Below are 18,278 nucleotides of genomic sequence, written 5' to 3' on the forward strand. Positions count from 1 at the left end.
TTGGCTGAAGTTCCGAAAGAGTATCTGCGAGCTCACGTCTCCAACTCTAGTTGCCTCAAGAGGCTTCATAATTACTGGAGGTCATCAAAATCGGAACCGAACCGACCGGCTCATGGAGTTGCATTTCCGCCATCGGCTAACTCAAAAATCGGTCTTAATACGTGTATGACCATCGTGCAGCGGAGCAAATTGCTTTTCACGTGGAAGCCGTTCAAATCAGTTACTGGTGCTGTACAAAACTCTCTTGGCTCCAGGCCGTGTGTACAAGCATCATCCTTCGGTGTAGAATTTGTTTTTGCTTTTGTCTTTGATCGCTCCGTGCCTTTTTTTGGCCAGTACTACAGACTGCATTCAATGATCATCTAACTTTTCAGCCTCTAGAGCCAATTTTGCCTTCTGCAGCCATGGCCTACAATCCTCACCCGCTCTCAGCTTTGTCCATTGACGAGACGAATCTCGCCCGCGACGTCGCGCTGAGCTATCACCCAGAAGAGGTCCTGTACTTCAGGCAGATTCTTTTACTTGAGCCTCCGAAAAGTGAGGTTGTGCCATTTCTTGAGCTCGAGCACTCCGGCAGGCTCCGCCCAGATACGCCGCGACCGCAGCGTCTAGAGAAGGTTCAGCATGACGTGATCTCTAAGGGGAGCAAAGCCCCGCAGTACCAGGAGTCCGTTGTCGATTTGAGGCGGAAGCAACGAGTACGGCACGAGGTCATTGCCAAAGAGAAGCGCGCCGCATTGAAAATGTGAGTCGTTCCTATGCGAGGCCATCGACACCCACACGATTGTTGCGCCTGGATTCAAAACTAACAAGATGCTGATCCACCTCGTAGTGAGGAACTTCAGTGTGTTGCGGATGCGTGTGCTAGGTCACAGCTGTGGAAGGATAAGCTGAAACCCCTGAAAGTACCCGATGGTTTTGAGGTAATTATAGAGCCGTGGCCTTACGGCGCGCCGGAGGTAGAAGATGAAGATTGACGTCTGTTCCAAGGCCTCATCTTTGCCCGAGACACTAGGAGCCGGAACCCCGACTCTAATTTCTACGCATACCCACTACCATTAATCCCAGTGATGGACGCTGACACAAGAGAAATTGTACGAGTGGATGAGCTGGCAACGGGTGGGAACGGAGACAAGTTGGAGGGCAGGACACATCTCCCCGAAGTGATTGAGCATTGTCAGTCGAGCGAGTACGTTCCCGAATTATTGCCAGGCGGTACGAGAACAAACTTGAAGCCGCTGTCTGTACTGCAGCCGAACGGACCCAGCTTCACGGTCTCGGACGAGAAGCTTGTCGAGTGGCAGAAGTGGCGGATGCGTGTCACATTTAATTCCAGAGAGGGTGCCGTGATCCACGACATCAGGTACCAGGGACGAAGTGTCCTGCACAGAATTCCGGCAAAAGTGCATATTTACTGAATGACCAAGGCAGACAGTGCCATACGCCGATCCAAGACCCCCATTTCACAGGAAGCAAGCATTCGACTTCGGAGATGGTGGGCTGGGCCATACTGTGAATAATCTGGAGCTAGGATGTGACTGTCTCGGGCTCATCAAGGTATCATAAACCAACAAGCAGCCTCTTTTGCTAAAGTACACAGGACCACGCTGATACAAGCTCAAGTACTTCGATGGTGTTCTCATTGATTCCAGCGGCACCGCCCAGGATTCGAAGCACGTAATCTGTCTGCACGAACAGGACAACGGTATAGGCTGGAAGCACACGAACTGGCGGACAAACCGTGCCGTTGTTACGCGCCGCCGCGAGCTTGTCATTCAATTTGCCATTACTCTCGCAAACTATGAGTACATTTTCAGCTTCAAGTTCGACCAAGCCGCCGGTATTACTGCAGAGGTCCGCGCTACAGGAATTGTGTCCGTTGTCAATATCAACCCGGGCAAAAGTGCTAGCTGGGGGAAAGTGGTGAACCCTGGCGCCCTTGCACAAAACCACCAACACATTTTCTGTCTGAGGATCGATCCGGCCATCGACGGCCAAAACAACACCCTCGTGCAGGAGGAGTCATTCCCGGTTGGTCTCGATGCACAGACAAACCCAAAGGGCAACTTCTATGAAGTTCGGCAGTCTAAGATTCGGAGCTCCACTGGTCTGACGCATAATCCTCGCGTGGAGGATTGGCCTGTGATGTGAGTCTTGCGCGTCTTATGATCTTGCATCCTTGAGCACGTATACATGCATGGAATCTGACGCGGCTCCCTCTTTTTAGGCCGGTGGAGATGCTACAGGTCCACCTCACTCCATCCGACTTTTTTCACTCAGAACCCGGCCATTGATGTACCTTGCGAAAAGGACCGTGGCTCGATTTCAATGTCAACCTGCTGTGAAGGCCAAGATTAGGGTCTTGTTATGGTGTAACTTTAAATTACAAAGGGCCTCATATGCAGCAAGGAAAGTCCGGTTGAGATAATCCATACCATCTAGTAAATTCATTTACACCTCAGCTGCGTTTACATAACAATGGTAAATGTTAGATAGGCAGAGCCGCCTCCTGATCTTCAGGAACGACTTCGGATATGACTAGTATTAATCTAGAGATTGTCTACCTCCCCCCTAACCAAAACAACTTACTCACTAGATCGCAAGGGCAAAGAAACGACGGATGAAGGAGGGTTGGGAGGGAGAGGAATGGAGGGCGGACCGGACGGCGGACCAGTCAAAGAAAGACGGGAAGATTTTGGCGACCCTTGTTTCTTTGGAGCCTCTGCGCACGCCTCAGGGCAACCCGTCTGAGCCTGAGTTGACCACCTTGGCTCGTCTGTCGGCTGGCCCTTCAGACCCATAGCCACACTCACAGCCTTAGCATCTCCCACTTCATGCTTGCGACTTAGAGAGATCAGTTTTGGGCTCCCAGGTCGCGCGGCAATGGCTGTTATCTCACAGAGCGCTCGCTCATACTCACCCTCGTCCCGAAGGTGGATATCAAAAGGGAATTCCTCACCTTCCTCCTCTGCCTCCTGGGCATCTAGCTCTTCTTCGAGACTTGAGGTGAGACTTACCCTTTGTCCAGATTGGAATGGTACAGGCACGGGCCGATCAGATAGCCTCTCGACGTCCTCTGCAGTAACTGGGCGGCTCTGAGGGGCTCCCGCGTGGGGGTGCAGGGCATTACAGTCTTGGTTCGGGCAGAAGACCAGCTGCCAGTGACCAGGGCAGGTGGCACTACGTGGTGCCTTGTTCTCAATGTGGACAGATGCCCTGCTGCCCTGGCCGCAAAGACCCATGAGGCTTTGCTGAAAATCCTCACCTATGAGTGACGCGTTAGAGAAGAAGAGGGATCCGAAGGTCCAAGGCCTTGCCGCCTGTGACCGACGCTGAGCAGCAGCTTGATCCTCAGCTAGATGACTGATACCTTCTTCAGTGTGGCCTTGGAGCAGCTCACTCGTAGCCACCACTCCGTTGGAGTTGAGGTGCGGGACGCGGGCAGAAGTGACCCCGGCTCGCGTGATGAGGGTGCTAAGGTCAGAGAACGCGGTGACATCGCCGGCGATGAGCCGCTCACTCTCCAATTGACCATGGGAACTGGGGGTCCAGGGCATCGGGGACTTTGAGGTGACCTTGGCCTCGCGGCGGCCCTTTTCCCGTCTCTTCCCGGTGCAAAAAGGGAAATGCATGTCGTGTGGGCTCGGATGGTCCAAGACTGTTGATGGCCTGTGGTTCGCGTGTAGACGAGTGGCGTGCCCAAGAAAAACTGCCGAACCTCCAGTGTCTATTCATTCATGTGCAACTGGGAGCGCTGGGGATTTTCAATATCTCAAGCTGAAAGACAACTCCCGGGTCATCTGGACGTCTTTGTTGGTAGTGAATGGGACAAAAACTGTGACCCGCCCTCAGGACAATAGCCTTCTTCGGCGGGTGGCTGGTGCCATCGACCTGTAGGTTGTGCGAATTGTTTCCCTTCCTATTGTCATTGAGTATAGGGCACATAAATCAGCTTAACAAAAGGTCTCCATTGGATTCCTGACGGAGGGCAGACCAGTACAAAGAGGGTACACACAATGGCATCGTCTCTCACAAGGTCCTCGCTGCGGTTGAGACGATAACACCTTGTTACCGGTGGGGAACAAAGTATATTTGACGAATACTTAAGAGAGGAACATTTCCACTGCAACTTTTGTTTCCACCATATTCACCAATCCTAGCAAAGGAAAAGGCAAGGGAAGTCAATCGATCACCATGTGTTCCACTATCACTGTTTATGCTTCCTGTAAGCACACTCACATGGAGAAGACGAGCTGTAAGTACAAGAGAACCAGTTTTTTTTGCTTTCCCTCGTCCAAGTCCAAGACTTGCCTTGCTGTTACTCGCCTTAGAAGTGAGGGTTACTGCCGCATATGCCGCCAGAACCAGGAGCGCAAGAGGCGGGAGAGCGAGGCCACTCGCCGTAATGCCGCCTCCGAGCCTAGCAACAGAGACTCTTACGTCGACCCGGGGTTGAACAGGGAACTTTCGGCACTGCCGTCTTTTGCCCTTCAGCCCCCGCCGGCAGCAGTGGTCAGGCAGGCCCCCACGCAACCACAACAGCCACCGCGCATGCCATCGACTCGATCGAACCAGCACGTGCAGAGGTCCAACGCTCTCAACGCTCGGCCCCAGCGAGGTCCGAGTCTTCGTCAGCCCGTACCCATCACCCCCCAAAGGGCTCGTTTCCTCGACGCTGGTCGTCCTTTGCCCTCTCCGCCTCCCCGGGGCCGTCCGAGGGTGAACCCCAACATCCCGCCATCTGTCACAACGATGCGCGTCCGAGACGGCAGTGTCTCCCCCGTTGAGCCTGGTTTCAGTGACCCTCGATCCGTTTCGCCGGACGAATATGGCCGAGCCCCGTGGCACTATACAAGGTAGGTGCCCACAATCCCTCCCGTTTTATCGTTGAACGTATGCAAGAACAGGGCGAGGAAGGTTAGGATAACGGTAAGGTAAGTCTTTGGGGCGTTAAGGTTTCTTCTCACGTGTCCACCTTAAGTGAGGCAACACGAAGTATTTTCTATCTACTCTTTCTTTTGGTAGGAAGGAACTGTAAAACGAAAGAAGAAAAAAACATGGATGGCTCCTTTCCTTTCGTTTCTTTTTCCCTCTTCTCTTTTAATTTTCTTGTATTTCCCCTCCTTCTTTTTCTGTTTTAAATCAATGCAAGGTAAGTATATTTATCATTTTTCTTTCAAACAAAACTCCCAGCTATGTGACAATCAAACAATTCCGCACTGTGTACACTGAAAAACGTGACGAACCTCGAAATTTACCCGTGAATGCAACTGTACAGGGAACATGCGGTGCGGGAAAGGAGAAAGACAAGTCGAGACGACTTGCCCGTACCGCACGCACCATGAGATTGTCTATTGGACTGCCTGGGCCATGCAGGTCTGACAAGCCACTCATGACCCGATGATGGGGGTTGTTTGGTGCACCTGAGACCGCACTCGCAGTCGCACTGCAGCGAGTTGGGAATGCAATACTGGAACCTGGAGGGGGCACACCTGAGACGAGGGCCAGTCGGATCGACTCAAAATACTGGTACCTGATTTAACGACGCGCACCTGGACGACCAGCCCACTGGGCCAAGGCCGCCAGTTCGACCATCTGTGCCGTGTCAAGTTTGCCAGTGATGCAAGCCATGACGAGTTGAATACGTGCAGCGTTCTCGCCGGTACAGAAATGTCGCAGCCTGTGGCCCGGCGAGTCAAGATTCTGCAGAGGCAGCATCTTGGTCGTGGAAAAACACGCACGCGAGACTCGTCGTCTTCATAGGCTGCCCGATTCTCTGGACGCTGAGTGGCCCAGGGGGCCAGTTCATGGGTGGGGTAGGGGTTGCTCTAGTGGATGCAGGTTGCCACAACGTCTCGTAGGGCTGATAGGGAAAGAACAGCTGCATGGTGTCCTCAGGAACCACTTGCCATGCCATGCAGTACTACAAGCTAGGACGTAGGCGTTTGTCAATCTTGGAGAGGGTGGGATGGAAGGGATGGCCCGGGTGTTTTCGTAGGTGGTAGGAGATTGCGGAGAAGTCGGCCTGACCCCGACTTGGCAAGCTGGTTGGAACGCAGATGACGAGGCCCGGCTGGGAGTCGGGTAAGCTTGTTCTCCAAACAAGCTGCTCGTCCTCTGGCTTCCCAAAACCCGGTGGGTGTGTGTGAAGCAGCCCTACCGGTGGAGCAGGTGAGGCCTGGCCACAGACAAGCTTGTCCTGTAGGCCAGAGGTCAGAAACATGTCACCCATCCGATTGCAACAACAAGCGTCCGTCCAAGACAAACGAGGGCGGGCCTTTTGACACGAGTGAATTTCATGCACCGCAACGCACTTCATGCAACTATCTCATGAGAGCCACGGTCAAGCCCAGTGAGTGAGGCCAGAGGAGGCCCCAGAAGGATTCTGCGGGCTTTTGCAGGGTTGTATCGGGGGTTGGCATGTGGCTCCAGCTCCGTATTGCGGACAAATTGACTTGGTCTTTGTCCTCAGGGTGTTGGTGGGAGTGCTGAGCCGCAGGAGTGCAGTGGGCTAGGTGCGAAGAGTTTGACCAACACGCAGCGGCAGTTGCGCTCGCTGCTGCCATTGGGTAATGACCAGACCAGCACTGCGGTAGACCTTGATGAGGCCACAGAAGTGGCCTGGCTGAGCAGTCAGGAGTAGGGGGCCGTGGCTGTTGCGACTCACTCAGTTTGACGCCGACGCCGACGCCGACTGTGTGTCACATCAATCAACGACCGACCTTGACAGTCCTCTGCCGATGAGAGGCAAGACCGCTGCTTGGAAGATCGCAGGCTTGGCCCAGACCGGTTGAGGACTGGCAAGGACTGAGGGCAGCCGTCGGATTCGCGAAGTAGATGAAATGTGGAATTGTGGAATCGTACAAAAGGACCACCAACCTTAAGTGGAGCGTTGCATACCCCAGCTCAAGTGCTGCCCCAGACAAGATTATTGATGGTTGATCCACCGCACGGCTGAGGGCAGGGGTGGGCAGTTGACTGCGCACGGACCGTTTTAAGGTCCCGCCGTGTTGCTCATCAAGGAGGTACAAACTTGATGTATCATGCAGTCAGCTTTTCGCGCGTGCGCAGATCAGTCGAGCGGCCCTCACTGCCACCCGAGATGATGCCATCGCAAATGGGTGAGTTGCTAGTTATCCTGTTAGGGGCTGGGGGGAGGGGACGTAGGGAGAACATCAAAAGATGGCGAAGTTTAGTAACTACGAGACAGAACTCTGCACATCTGCATAGGTGATTGTGAGCATGCTCATACGCGTGGTCGTGGTCGTGGTCTCGTCTCGTGTAGACTATTGATTGCATGGCAGAGCAGCCGACTGAGCATTTCCGCACTCCGACCGTGTGCAAAACAACTGACTCGAGCAGGGGCGTGGAATGCGAGGGTGCGCAATAGCGAAGAGGAAGGAGAAGCAGCGCAGAGCAGAGCAAACGGAAAGGGACGGACGGGACAGAGACGAGAGACAACGTGTCACTGTCCCCACAGCAGAGCCTCATCTTCGCTGACATGATGAGCCTGTGTGACCAGGTGCGTGCCGTGTCGCCAGGGTGCTGTGCTGTTTGGTGCTGTGCTGTGCTGACCGAAGCGTCGGGGAGCGGACCAACAATCTCTCACCTGGTCTTGCGCTAAATCCCAACGGGGTACCGCAGCAGGCGCTGCCGCTCGTGAGTGGACGAGCTGGCTGGCCCCCAGCTCCAGATCCTTGCGAGGCGGAGTCCAAGGCAGTCCAGGGAAGTCCAGGGCTCATCCCATCGCAGGCCCACCGACGCGAGCTAGGCCCCATCGAGCCGGGTCAAGTCGCTGTTGCCTAAACCTCTGGTCCGTCCGGTCCGCGCCTTCAGCAGCTCCAACGTCCAACCCCATCCAGCCCGCCCAGCTCCACCCGCGCTTCTTTCCTCCTCTTCAACCTCATTTCATCGTGTTGGCTGTCCCCGTGCTTTGCCCACCCTCTAAAAACCTTCTTTCACCCTCCTGCTGCTGACTCCAAAGCGTCCTGAGGCCAACGTGAAGCCTTGACTACCCATCCACATTCTCGGACTTGAACTTGCTTGCACCTGGAATCGCGAGAGAGCGAGAGAGCGAGAGAGAGACCACATAGAACCCCCCTGAGGCCAAATCCCCGACACCTGCCGCCGTCTCACACTAGAGCCTCGTTGGCCACCCGCCCGTCGTCGTCTTACTCTCTGTCCTCTCTGTCTTCTTCCTCGTTTTCAAAGGGCCTAGTCCTGTCCTTTATCTGGCCTCATTCCCCGCCACCTGCACTTCCTTGCAATTCTGCCGCGGCCCTGGGCAACTCGACATCTCATCTCGAAGAGACATCCAGACCTCGATTCACATCTGACACACAGGCCGTCAGCTTGGCCTGAGAAGCCGCAGCCGTGTCCACAACGTAGCGTGTCGACTGTGTCTGTCTGTCAGCGTAAGGACTCCATTCTCTCTGTCCTCTCTGTTCCCCGTCCTCTGTGGCAGTCCTTTCTCCTCATCCCCACGTCCCAAGCCGACTGAGTCGGCCGATCTTTGGCCTCACCGTGTGTCGTCACAGACGTGACGAGATCGGGGCCACATACCTGCACCTCCGCTCGTACTATCGACGCACCCGTGTGACTCACCCCCCACCGAACCATATCCCGCGCTCAGCCTTACATGCAAGACACTCGCTGACCCTGGCTGGCCTGCCATAGTCGACACAGTGTTCCGTCCAACGCCAGAGCCATTAAGTCCTTAGCCAACCCCACACCAGCCGGCACAACATGTCCAATCCTCGTAGGACTCCGGCGACTCACCCGGACGGGGCCTTGTCCCTTAAGACCAACATGCCCCTCCGGAAAGGCCTCACCTTCCACTCTCCTACATCTCCTGGCTCAGACGTTTCCGCCTTCAGACCCCCGTCTCTGCCACGTCGATCACAGACCAGCTTGGACGACGTGATCGATGCTCACAAACGACGCATGCGTATCACCCTCGACAGCATCGACCAGACCTTGTCGGCCTCCCAGGACGAGTCCAAGACCTTGGTTGACAAAACCTTCCCCTTCCCCGACGGCCTCCGCAAGCACTCGGTCGCCATGTTGGACGAACCCGAAAAGGAGCGTCGTGTGCTGCGCCCGCGATCAACCCTTCGTCGCCCCGCGAGACACCACGATTCAGACAGTGGTCTCGGCACTTCTGTCGCGACATCCAAAGATAAAGCCGCCGTCGACTCTGGCAAGAAGGGCAAGACGTCATCTGTCAAGCCGTCGACTATTACCCGGTCCGCGGCTGCGACCACCACCCTGCCTGGCCTCAGCAACCGGGCCACAAACAAAATCTGCGAGCATATCCTGAAACCGCTTCTTGCAAAGCCTGAACTCAAGACCTTCCACCCACTTGTTATTGATTGTCCCAGAAGGATCAAGGAGAAGGAGATCCTTTGTCTTCGAGACCTCGAGAAGACGCTTCTACTAATTGCACCTGTAAGTGAGATCCAAAGAAATCTTGGTATTCGTGGAGATACTTATCGGGCCTTGGTTTCAAAGGAGAGCTCCAAAGTCGCCGACCTGTGGCTTGACTTCTGCCTCACCACCGTCCACTGCATCCAAGCGACTGTTGAATACCTCAGTGACCGAGAACAAACTCGACCTCGCGACCCTCCTTACGGAAGCGGATACTTCATCGACCTTGTGGAACAACTTCAAATCTACGCCAAACAAATCGCTGACGCCAAGGACAAGAAGCCTGCCGGAGACAACATGGACGTCAATGCGTATGCACACCCCCTCATGACCCTTGAGCAAACCATTGCTAACCGGATCGTCAGCTCCGACGAGATCAAACTCCATGGCGGCATCCATGTCAATGGTCGGCCAGTACAGCTCGTTCGTGTGAACAAGGACGGCAAGGCGATCTCACTCGCCACCGGAGAAGTTGTCGAGATGGACGAAGACAACGATGGCCCAGTCAAAGTTAAACGATCTGCCTCCGAGGAAGCGGCCGATGAAGACGAAATCATGCGCTCAATGGCGCGACGGAAGAAGAATGCAAGCCCGGAGGAGCTGGCGCCAAAGAAATGCCGCGAGCCGGGTTGCACGAGAGAATTCAAGCGACCTTGCGACTTGACCAAACACGAGAAGACCCATTCTCGGCCTTGGAAATGCCCCATTGAGAGCTGCAAGTACCACGACTATGGCTGGCCCACAGAGAAGGAGATGGATCGTCACTGCAACGACAAGCACTCGATTGACCCACCGATGTACAAGTGCTTGTTCCCTCCTTGCCCTTACAAGTCCAAGAGGGAGTCCAACTGCAAGCAGCACATGGAGAAAGCCCACGGGTGGCAGTACGTGAGGACCAAGACAAACGGCGGCAAGAAGACAGCAAGCAAGTCCGGCAGCGTCACTCACAGGACGCCCCAGATCCAGGGACTGCCCACTCCGATCAGCAACCCCAGTGTTGGAATGGCAACTCCTCCCGAGGAGAGACTCCAGTACCAGCCCAACAGTATTGAGTTCCCTGCCTATCTCCCAGAGGCGGAGCCCTTCAACTTCAACACGTTGCCCCAGGAGATCCACTTGGACACGATGGACGCAATGGACTACTCTGATTATTCGCCGGTCGACAACGCAACTCCGATCACAGATCCTGGCTTGGACAGCTCTTCCATCACCTTCCAGGACGCGTCCACAACGGACTACCAGTGGGACGACATCTACAGCGCAAACCAGGCGCAAGTGCCAGCACCGACATTTAACAAGGAGCTCGCCATGCAGTTTGCCGCATTCTCAGAGGCAGAGCTCTGCAAGACGCAGGTTGCGCCTCACATTTCTCCCATCGGACAGGGCAACGCGATGCTGTATACTCCACACTCTCTGGCAGATGTTGACGAGAGCTTCGATGATATCCCTGTGGGCATGAGCGGTGGGGCAGACTTCCTTCTGTTCCCACCAACTACCGAGGCCAAGCCCATGACGTACAACGAGTCTCCACTCTTCAGCAATGAGATGCCTTCTGTCGCGGCCGGCTACTCGCAGCCAAACTCGCAAGAATTTTGGGGCGTTGATTGGTCCGCCAACCAGTACGGATACTCTCAACACTAAATTGTGCCCGAGGGTCCCAGCTTATGCTGGCAACCTTTTGGAAAGTGGCGATTATGTGTTACGATTTTAACGACAGCGAGCGTTCAGGAGCGATGACGGCGACTGATGGCGACACCAGATTGGCAGCTGCGCCTTCAAGATGGTTGGCTTGTGCAATTCTTGTAAACATACATACATTTCATCTGAGGACTGGGTTTCGTGCTTCTGTTTGCCCCAGCGTTTTCTACCTTACTTAGTCTTCAGCTTTCGTCCTCGGCTACTTCGAAAGAGATTTTGAGATGGGAAGGGAGGGGAAAAAAACCAATTACAAGGGAAGAAAAAGACCAAAAAAATTCAAGCCGCAGATTCCACACAACGAGGCCGGATTTTGCTATACATACCAGGTTCTTGGGTAATTGTTGGGAGGGTTGAGAAGCAACCGTGGTGGCATTCGGTAGAACCTCATCACAAATCAGACAAGACTATTCACGTCACTCAGTACCATTGCTTGATCCATAGTGTGTTTGCACCAGATGCCCTGTTCTCCCTGATGCAGTGCTGCGCCCAGTTGTTCCTACATGACGCCCGCACCAACGATGCAGTGTGACGAGAGAGGCAGTGCTGTGCTCACCGTCTGGTGTGCAACTTGCAGGTGGGCAGTGCTGCCGCCAGCTTGAGAGAGCTAATCTATTTCCCCCCCGCCTTCCACAGCTGCATGGGCGCGCTGTCTCGCTGCCCCGGCCCGCTTTTTTGAGGCTCAACTGCAGCCAATTGCTCGCTTTCCCCCACGTGACCGCGTTTTTTTTCTTTGGCTGGGTCCCATTGAAAGCTTTTTCCCGCCTTTCCCTGGCGCGAGCTTCCCCAAACTCCAACCCAACCTCCTCACGCGAGCATCATGCAGCACGCGGCTACTGTCTGATGCAGGCACAGCCATGTTTCAAGCGGCCACTTCCTTGATGCGCGATCCAACATCGCGCATCGCGCGCCGTCGTGGTCCCCGGGGAGCGCTGGTTGCCTCCGGCCGTTTCCCCGCTTCGACTTGAGGCTCTGCTCGTCTGGCCGATCTGATGCGGCGCCTGGAATCTGCGGTGCGATCGTGGACCGTCGCCAACCGACCGACTGACCCTCGCTCGCTCCTCCCTCATGGACGGGACCAGCCCAGGTAAGCTCGACTTCTTTTTTCCCTCCTACCCCCGCGCGTTGGTGCCCTTCCCACATGTGCCCCCCTCCCCCATGCCAACCACCTTTATGATGAGTCTCAAATCTTTGCATTTGAAAACCCTTTATTCTCGAAATAGGAAGAGCCGTCTGAGACTGTCCCCGGGTTCTTGACGAAAGTTGGAACCCCTCGGCTTGCCTCCGCAGCACGTCTCCCGCGAACCCTATCCTTCCGCAGAGTTGGGACGCCTGCATCGTCACATGCTGGCGGGGATCCGGGGGATGTGGTGTGGCGGAGGGGTGGGGACGGTAGTGCTTTGAAATCTGGGTTTCTGATAAAATGGTTGATGTTGTTTTGCTGGGGAGGGAAGGGCAGGATGTGTCTGCCGCCGCGCTGTTCTGTGGACTTGGTGAAGCTGACATTTCTTCGGACATAGGTGAGCCATGACACGCGTGATCGCAGTCGCCTTGGTGGGATTGTCCTGGCTTTGCCAGCTGGTTGATGTTCCGTGGCGGTCGGTAGGTTTGCTCTTCATCGATGATCAGGTTGGACTCAATCTTTCCAGCTTCTAGGTCAAGGGCCCTTCCCGGATGTTAGGTAGACTTAAGTGAATACAACAGCTTGTGTTCAGATGCCCCAGAAATCCACTTTGCCGCCGTGTTTCTTGCCTATTTCTATCACGCACATGTCGACCGTGACACTTGCCATGGCTCATTCGCTGCCAGCATTACTGGAGTGACTCTTTGGGCACTAGAAACTCACGGGCTTTCCCAAATCACGTTCGGGATACACATCCTCCCAATCATGATGAAATCGGAAACGGCGTCTCAGTCTATCAGCAGCTCCTGGAGACAGGGTGGGCGCAACTCCTCTTGGTCAAAATGGTCCTCCCACAGGCCGAAAAGCTGTACGGCCTCACGGAGCGTGCGAGAACAGGAAGCACTAGCAACACAAAGTCACTGGAGAGACAGCAACCTCGCAGGTGTGATGGATGTTTCCAAGTACACCAGCTTGCAGAGTTGACCACATGCCATGAGGGTCATTTAGTTCGCCACCCCCGGGCACCCCTGGCCATCCCTTTGCATCTCGACGTGAGAGAATGAAGGGAACGGCTCTGTACTACGGCGCAGAAACGTTGCTGCTCCAGCCTGACACTGTTGACTTGGAGCTCATTTGCGCCGTACCGGAGCTTGCTCTTGCTTAATGGGGAAAACGGAAGCTGTCGAGTCGAGCAGTGGACCAGAAAAGAAAAGGCCCGTGTCACCAAAAAGGCAAAAACGTACAACACCGGGTATTCGCTGGTCGTCACCGACCCAACTACTAATCCAGTGAGGGCCCTCAGCGGCTTGACTATGGGAGAGCGGACGGGATCCCGTATTTTCCGCTGGGTATGGTCGTACGTGAAAGGAGTTCTGCATCTGTCAATTATATTTGCATCTCGTTATGCCTTGGGGCTTCGCGTGAGAGAACATTGTGAAGTTGTTGGGCCACGTTCTCAACTTGAGAAGTACTGCATCTACCTTGTCTTTCCTCATGAAAGCACGGGCATACAACAAATACAACCACAAAGTCAGTTGATTGAGAAACGCCCTTGGGTCTGTTGGAAAACCCAGAGCCATCCCGCAGGATGTGAAAGGAGCATAACTCGAGAAGCCGGCACCCCCCGTCCATGACCCGAATACTTCGAGATGAACAGGCAGAGGAGTTAGGCCGAGAACATGTTTGCGTCGAACAGAACGATGATACTAGTATGACTTTCGAATATATTCACGTTCATGGAGTACTCTGGCCCTCGTCGCTCTTATACGCCAGGATATAAAGACAGATAGGTAGATTAAGGCATAGAACACGGTTCTGCCTCTCCTCCTGATCTCATACATCATCCTTCGGCCTCCACATGCACCAATTTTCCACCATAGATCGTCCCCTGTTCCCCTCTTCTCTCTCTGCCTCCCCCCCTCTGACATCCCCCACACCGTGGGACATCTAGCCCGTGACGGGCTGATGCATTATCTGACCGCCGAGAATATTTCAACTTTCAGGACACGAACAAGGAAAAAAGTGTAACAACGCTTCCGAGATGATGTAGCTGTGCCACCGGTCCAAATATGTTTGCTAGGACGGGTTGCGTGGATATCATAGAGCATGAGCGAATGTATGTATAGGTCTGGCTGGCCTAACCGGGGCCAATAGTAGAGACATGACGTAAAAAAAATCGAGCTATGTGAAGTATGTGCAATGCGAATTGAAGTGGTGATAGTACAAACACGCTTGACGCTGATGCGATGATGCGGTGACGAGAACGACATTCGGGGACGCCGACTTGTCCTCGGCAAGGCAGATGCTGGTGGAGGCGACGGCAGCGCCCGACGGGGTGTTTGAGGGCGATCTTGAAACCGACCAGGACCCAGGTCGTGTCGGGTGTTTTAGTCATGGGCATTGGCGAGTTGGAGCGACATAGGTCGATTCGGCTGGTGTCGCGTGCAGTTTCTCGCGATCAGTTCGCCGCAGCCATCACCCCCTTTCTATAATGGTGACGAAAGCTCTAGGCCATGCTTTCGCCTGACAAGGAATACACAAAATGGCAGGCAACTCGAAGAGAGTGATGAAACGATGCCGGGTATAAGTGGTCAATAAACCACAAGTGCTGCAAGTGACTGAAGACCGGCGAGCAACGGGAATTAGTGTCGGTTTTGTTGTTGTTGCTGCTGTTGATATTGTTGTTCGCCAATGTTCAGCCAGCTCATGTCTGAAGTGTCTGCTCTGTCCAGCTGCGGTTGCTGGCTTATGCCACTAGGAATGTTTCGTGGCAGCGGCGGTCGGTTTTCGCTCGGGGTAGGAGGCATAGGGAATGCGTTGCTGTACATGCTGCTGGTCGCACGCCCACCACCTGTCCAAGGCTTGGAGGCCGCGGTCGGATCCCAAGTGTCCTGTACACTCGCAGGTATGCCGCTGGAATAGCCAGAAAAGTCCGAGTCCCGACTATTCCGATCGCTGTATTCGGCACTCATGTGCTGCTGAGTGACGGCAGCGGGATAGTTGCTGACGGTCGGTGATCCGGAATTGACGCGATTGAATCGAGGCCTTCCATCGTCGACATTGAGTGGCGGCACCGTTGCACTGTCCTTGGTCATGCGGTAGCGTGGGTCGATACCTTGACCGTTTGTAGAGTAGTGAGAACCTTCCGAGGCGACTGTGTTCCGATTCGTCTGCTGGCCATTTCCATAGCCCAGAATATTGAGTGCAGCGCTATCGCCTGACCAGTAGCGGTTCCAACCGGAGCTGCGTCGCAGCCCATCCTGCTGATCGGCGGGCACGCGTAAACCTGGCCGGGGCTCAGCTGTATCAGCGGCGAAGGACACACCCTTCTCCTCCCTGAGATCTGGCGCAAGGGCTGGAACGGGACGCATGGGCGCCGTTTGGCCGATGCCATTCATCCCCTTCATCTGCTTGTTGCTGGAACCAGGTCTCGGCCCTCCTTCCATTGAGTTCTTAGGTCCCTTGCCCATTAAGATCGCCATGGATGAGAATGATCCTGTCGACGCCTTAGGTTGGTGGCTGCGCATGAACGTGGGGTTTGTAGGCGAGCGTGGGTAGCTCTCCGTCACAACAGCCATCCCCTCTTTCTCCGGCCTCTCTGAAGCACCGCTGGCTCGTCTGGCGTGGCCTGCCTGGATAAAGTCTTGCGTTCTCTTGCGCTTTCGAATCTGGCAGTAGAGCAGGATCAGGAGGACCAGAGCACCGCCAATTGAGCCAAGGACAACACCTAGGATACCGTTGGTGCCTAGTCCGGACGAAGAGGTCGATGTCGAAGACGAAGAATGAGTAGAGGTCGAGGTAGTCCCTCCAGCTGCCGCGGTGGTCTCTGGAGTGGCCGTAGGACTCAGCGTGGCAAACAAAGTGCCACTGGGTGTTGTTGAAGTAGCAGTGGCAGAGGATGAGGACGAGGATGACGAAGTTACGGACAGAACCTTTTGGTCGTCATCGGCCAAGAGCGCCGTCGCATTGACCCAGCTGTTGGATTTTGCGTTGAAAATGCACAAGACATCATCCGTGTTGCCGCCCGAAAGCACGACCTGCCCGTCATCCGATTCTGCGGCGGCGTAATTGCTGCGGATCGCTGTAGACGCGTAGGTGCTATTATAGGTTGGCCAAGTCTCTTGCGTCAGGGCGGTTGCCCGACGTCCGACTTCATCCTGATCCGACCGTCTGCGGTCATCTGATCGTTTCGTGACAGCCGCGGCCTTGGTAACCGGTGCCCCGTGCTCATCAATCAGAACGGTGCGATTGGCGACATTAGGTGACACTGACATGTCGAAAGTAATAAGGTTTTTGGAACCGTCGTCGCCCGAAACCAGAACAGCCTGCCACTGCTCAGTGCCTGTTTTCAGCGGAGATGCCAGTGTGGCTCCAGAGTTGGACCATCCAGCCCCGACTGTGAACAGCATAACCTGAGTATTTGTGGCACTGCCACCGACCATGGCAGCTTGTCGGTCCGACCATCGAAGCAGTATAGGCTTGGACGTCGGAGGTGCACCTTCATTTTGGTAGGCGAGTACAGAGTAAGGCTCGGTGGCGCTGATGCTGAATGTCTGTGTCGAGGGGTTCGGGTCGCCGGCCTGGCTGCCAGCATAGACAACGATAGAGTCGGAGCCCTCGAGATAGACGGCGCCGTGGTCGGTCCTATTCTGAGTGACAGGGACGACGGGGTCGATCGAATCCCAGGTGCCAGTCGAGTATGTATACCTTTGCAGGCCTTGGTAGTCTGACGAGCCTCCAGTCCCGCCGACGACGTAAAATGCTGTCTTCGAACCAACACAAGCAGCTCCGGAGACCCCTTCTCCCTGCTTCAAGGTCTTCCACTCCGACCCCTTCTCCAGGCTCAAGGATTGGAAGGCATCTGCTGAGTAAGTATACAGAGTGTTATTATATACGACAGAGCATATGTTGTCCAGAGCGACCTTGGGCTTAGGCTGCCCGGCCGAATGGGACATCGACATGATGAAGTGGTAGACCGCAATCGAGAATCTTCCTCTGAAACGCAGATCGGGCGACGTCTACACCAAAGGAAAGCCTCAAGCGGATCAAGTAATCAACGCAATCGCATGACGACTTGAGCGAGCGGCGGGAGGATCGAATTCAGCCGAACGGTCGACGAAGAGTTCGCAGGTTCGAGCGAGGCGGTGCAACGAAGGCGGCCTGGGACGGCAGAGTGTCGCAAAAAGGGGCGGGTCAATTCAGGCAAGTGGCAAAGAATTGTACGACCATGCACAGTCCGTGGACAATTGCAATAGGCAGCACGCCGTAGGTCAGGTCGATCGAAGCCGGTGGAGGCCTTGGTCAAGTGATGCGATGGTTGGCAGACCAGAAGTGGCCGGCTGTGGCCCCGTCGTGGTGAGATGAGAGTCAGTCGAGAAGTGAAGATGGGCAAGACAAGGCTTGGGTGCGAAGCGGTGGAAGGTTAGACGGAATTGAGGACCTGTCCCCAGTTCGGAAAGGATAAGATCTGCTGATAGAATGGAGTTTGGAGGTTTGCCAGGGCCGGAGGCGAGCGTGAGGAGATAGAGAACGTGTGCGAGTTTGCTGAGGGTGCGCGGATGGTGGTAGGTCAGGAGTGGGAGAAGGGAGGGCAGGCACGACGGTCTGGACACGGGAATGGCTGTAGCAGGGCCAGGATAGGATCGGGGGCTTCTGCCTTTCTGGGATGATGGGCAAAGGAGTCGGCCGGTTGCTGCTCCACTTTGCTGACCTCTCATGCACCGTTGTGGTCGTTGCTGGACGGGCAGGAGGCAGGATGGCCCCTTGGACTGGACGGCTGTTAGGATGTTCGATTTCAAAGTACGACGGTACCGTGGAAAAGCACAAGTGAACCGTACGGCGCACACAGGGGGCGGCGTGGACAGGACAGAGAGGAGGAGAGACGTACAGGCTCAGGCTCAGCAGGATGATGGGGCTCGCGGGTGCCGATCACGACGGTGGAGACGAGTGTTCATGCAGCAGAAATGACAGTGTCTAGGCGACAAATAGTGTGGTTTTCCCGAGGGGGTAGTGTCAAGTGTGCAGGCGATGTTCG

The 18,278-nt window shown here is 55.0% G+C and overlaps 4 protein-coding genes across 4 annotated transcripts; 2 read left to right on the plus strand and 2 right to left on the minus strand.

Annotated features, from left to right (window-relative positions):
• Positions 1-404: 404 nt before the first annotated feature.
• On the plus strand, positions 405-2,542 carry INS49_008123 (uncharacterized protein; the record flags this gene model as incomplete). The annotated part of the gene is made up of 5 exons (XM_043168868.1): positions 405-745; positions 833-923; positions 1,254-1,363; positions 1,653-2,147; positions 2,497-2,542. The coding sequence occupies 5 exons, from the start codon at positions 405-407 to the stop codon at positions 2,540-2,542; spliced, it is 1,083 nt and encodes a 360-aa protein (XP_043026548.1).
• Positions 2,543-3,279: 737 nt separating this feature from the next.
• INS49_008124 (uncharacterized protein) lies at positions 3,280-3,632 on the minus strand (the record flags this gene model as incomplete). The annotated part of the gene is made up of 2 exons (XM_043168869.1): positions 3,280-3,320; positions 3,401-3,632. The coding sequence occupies 2 exons, from the start codon at positions 3,630-3,632 to the stop codon at positions 3,280-3,282; spliced, it is 273 nt and encodes a 90-aa protein (XP_043026549.1).
• Positions 3,633-8,745: 5,113 nt separating this feature from the next.
• INS49_008125 (uncharacterized protein) lies at positions 8,746-11,067 on the plus strand (the record flags this gene model as incomplete). Its single annotated transcript, XM_043168870.1, has 3 exons — positions 8,746-9,447; positions 9,511-9,737; positions 9,792-11,067. 3 exons carry the CDS (start codon positions 8,746-8,748, stop codon positions 11,065-11,067), a joined length of 2,205 nt encoding a protein of 734 aa, XP_043026550.1.
• Positions 11,068-14,886: 3,819 nt separating this feature from the next.
• INS49_008126 (uncharacterized protein) lies at positions 14,887-17,205 on the minus strand (the record flags this gene model as incomplete). Its single annotated transcript, XM_043168871.1, has 1 exon — positions 14,887-17,205. One exon carries the CDS (start codon positions 17,203-17,205, stop codon positions 14,887-14,889), a length of 2,319 nt encoding a protein of 772 aa, XP_043026551.1.
• Positions 17,206-18,278: the final 1,073 nt, after the last annotated feature.

This window comes from Diaporthe citri, assembly GCF_014595645.1.
Source record: "Diaporthe citri strain NFHF-8-4 chromosome Unknown scaffold_3, whole genome shotgun sequence".
In the NCBI taxonomy this organism is placed as follows: domain Eukaryota; kingdom Fungi; phylum Ascomycota; class Sordariomycetes; order Diaporthales; family Diaporthaceae; genus Diaporthe; species Diaporthe citri.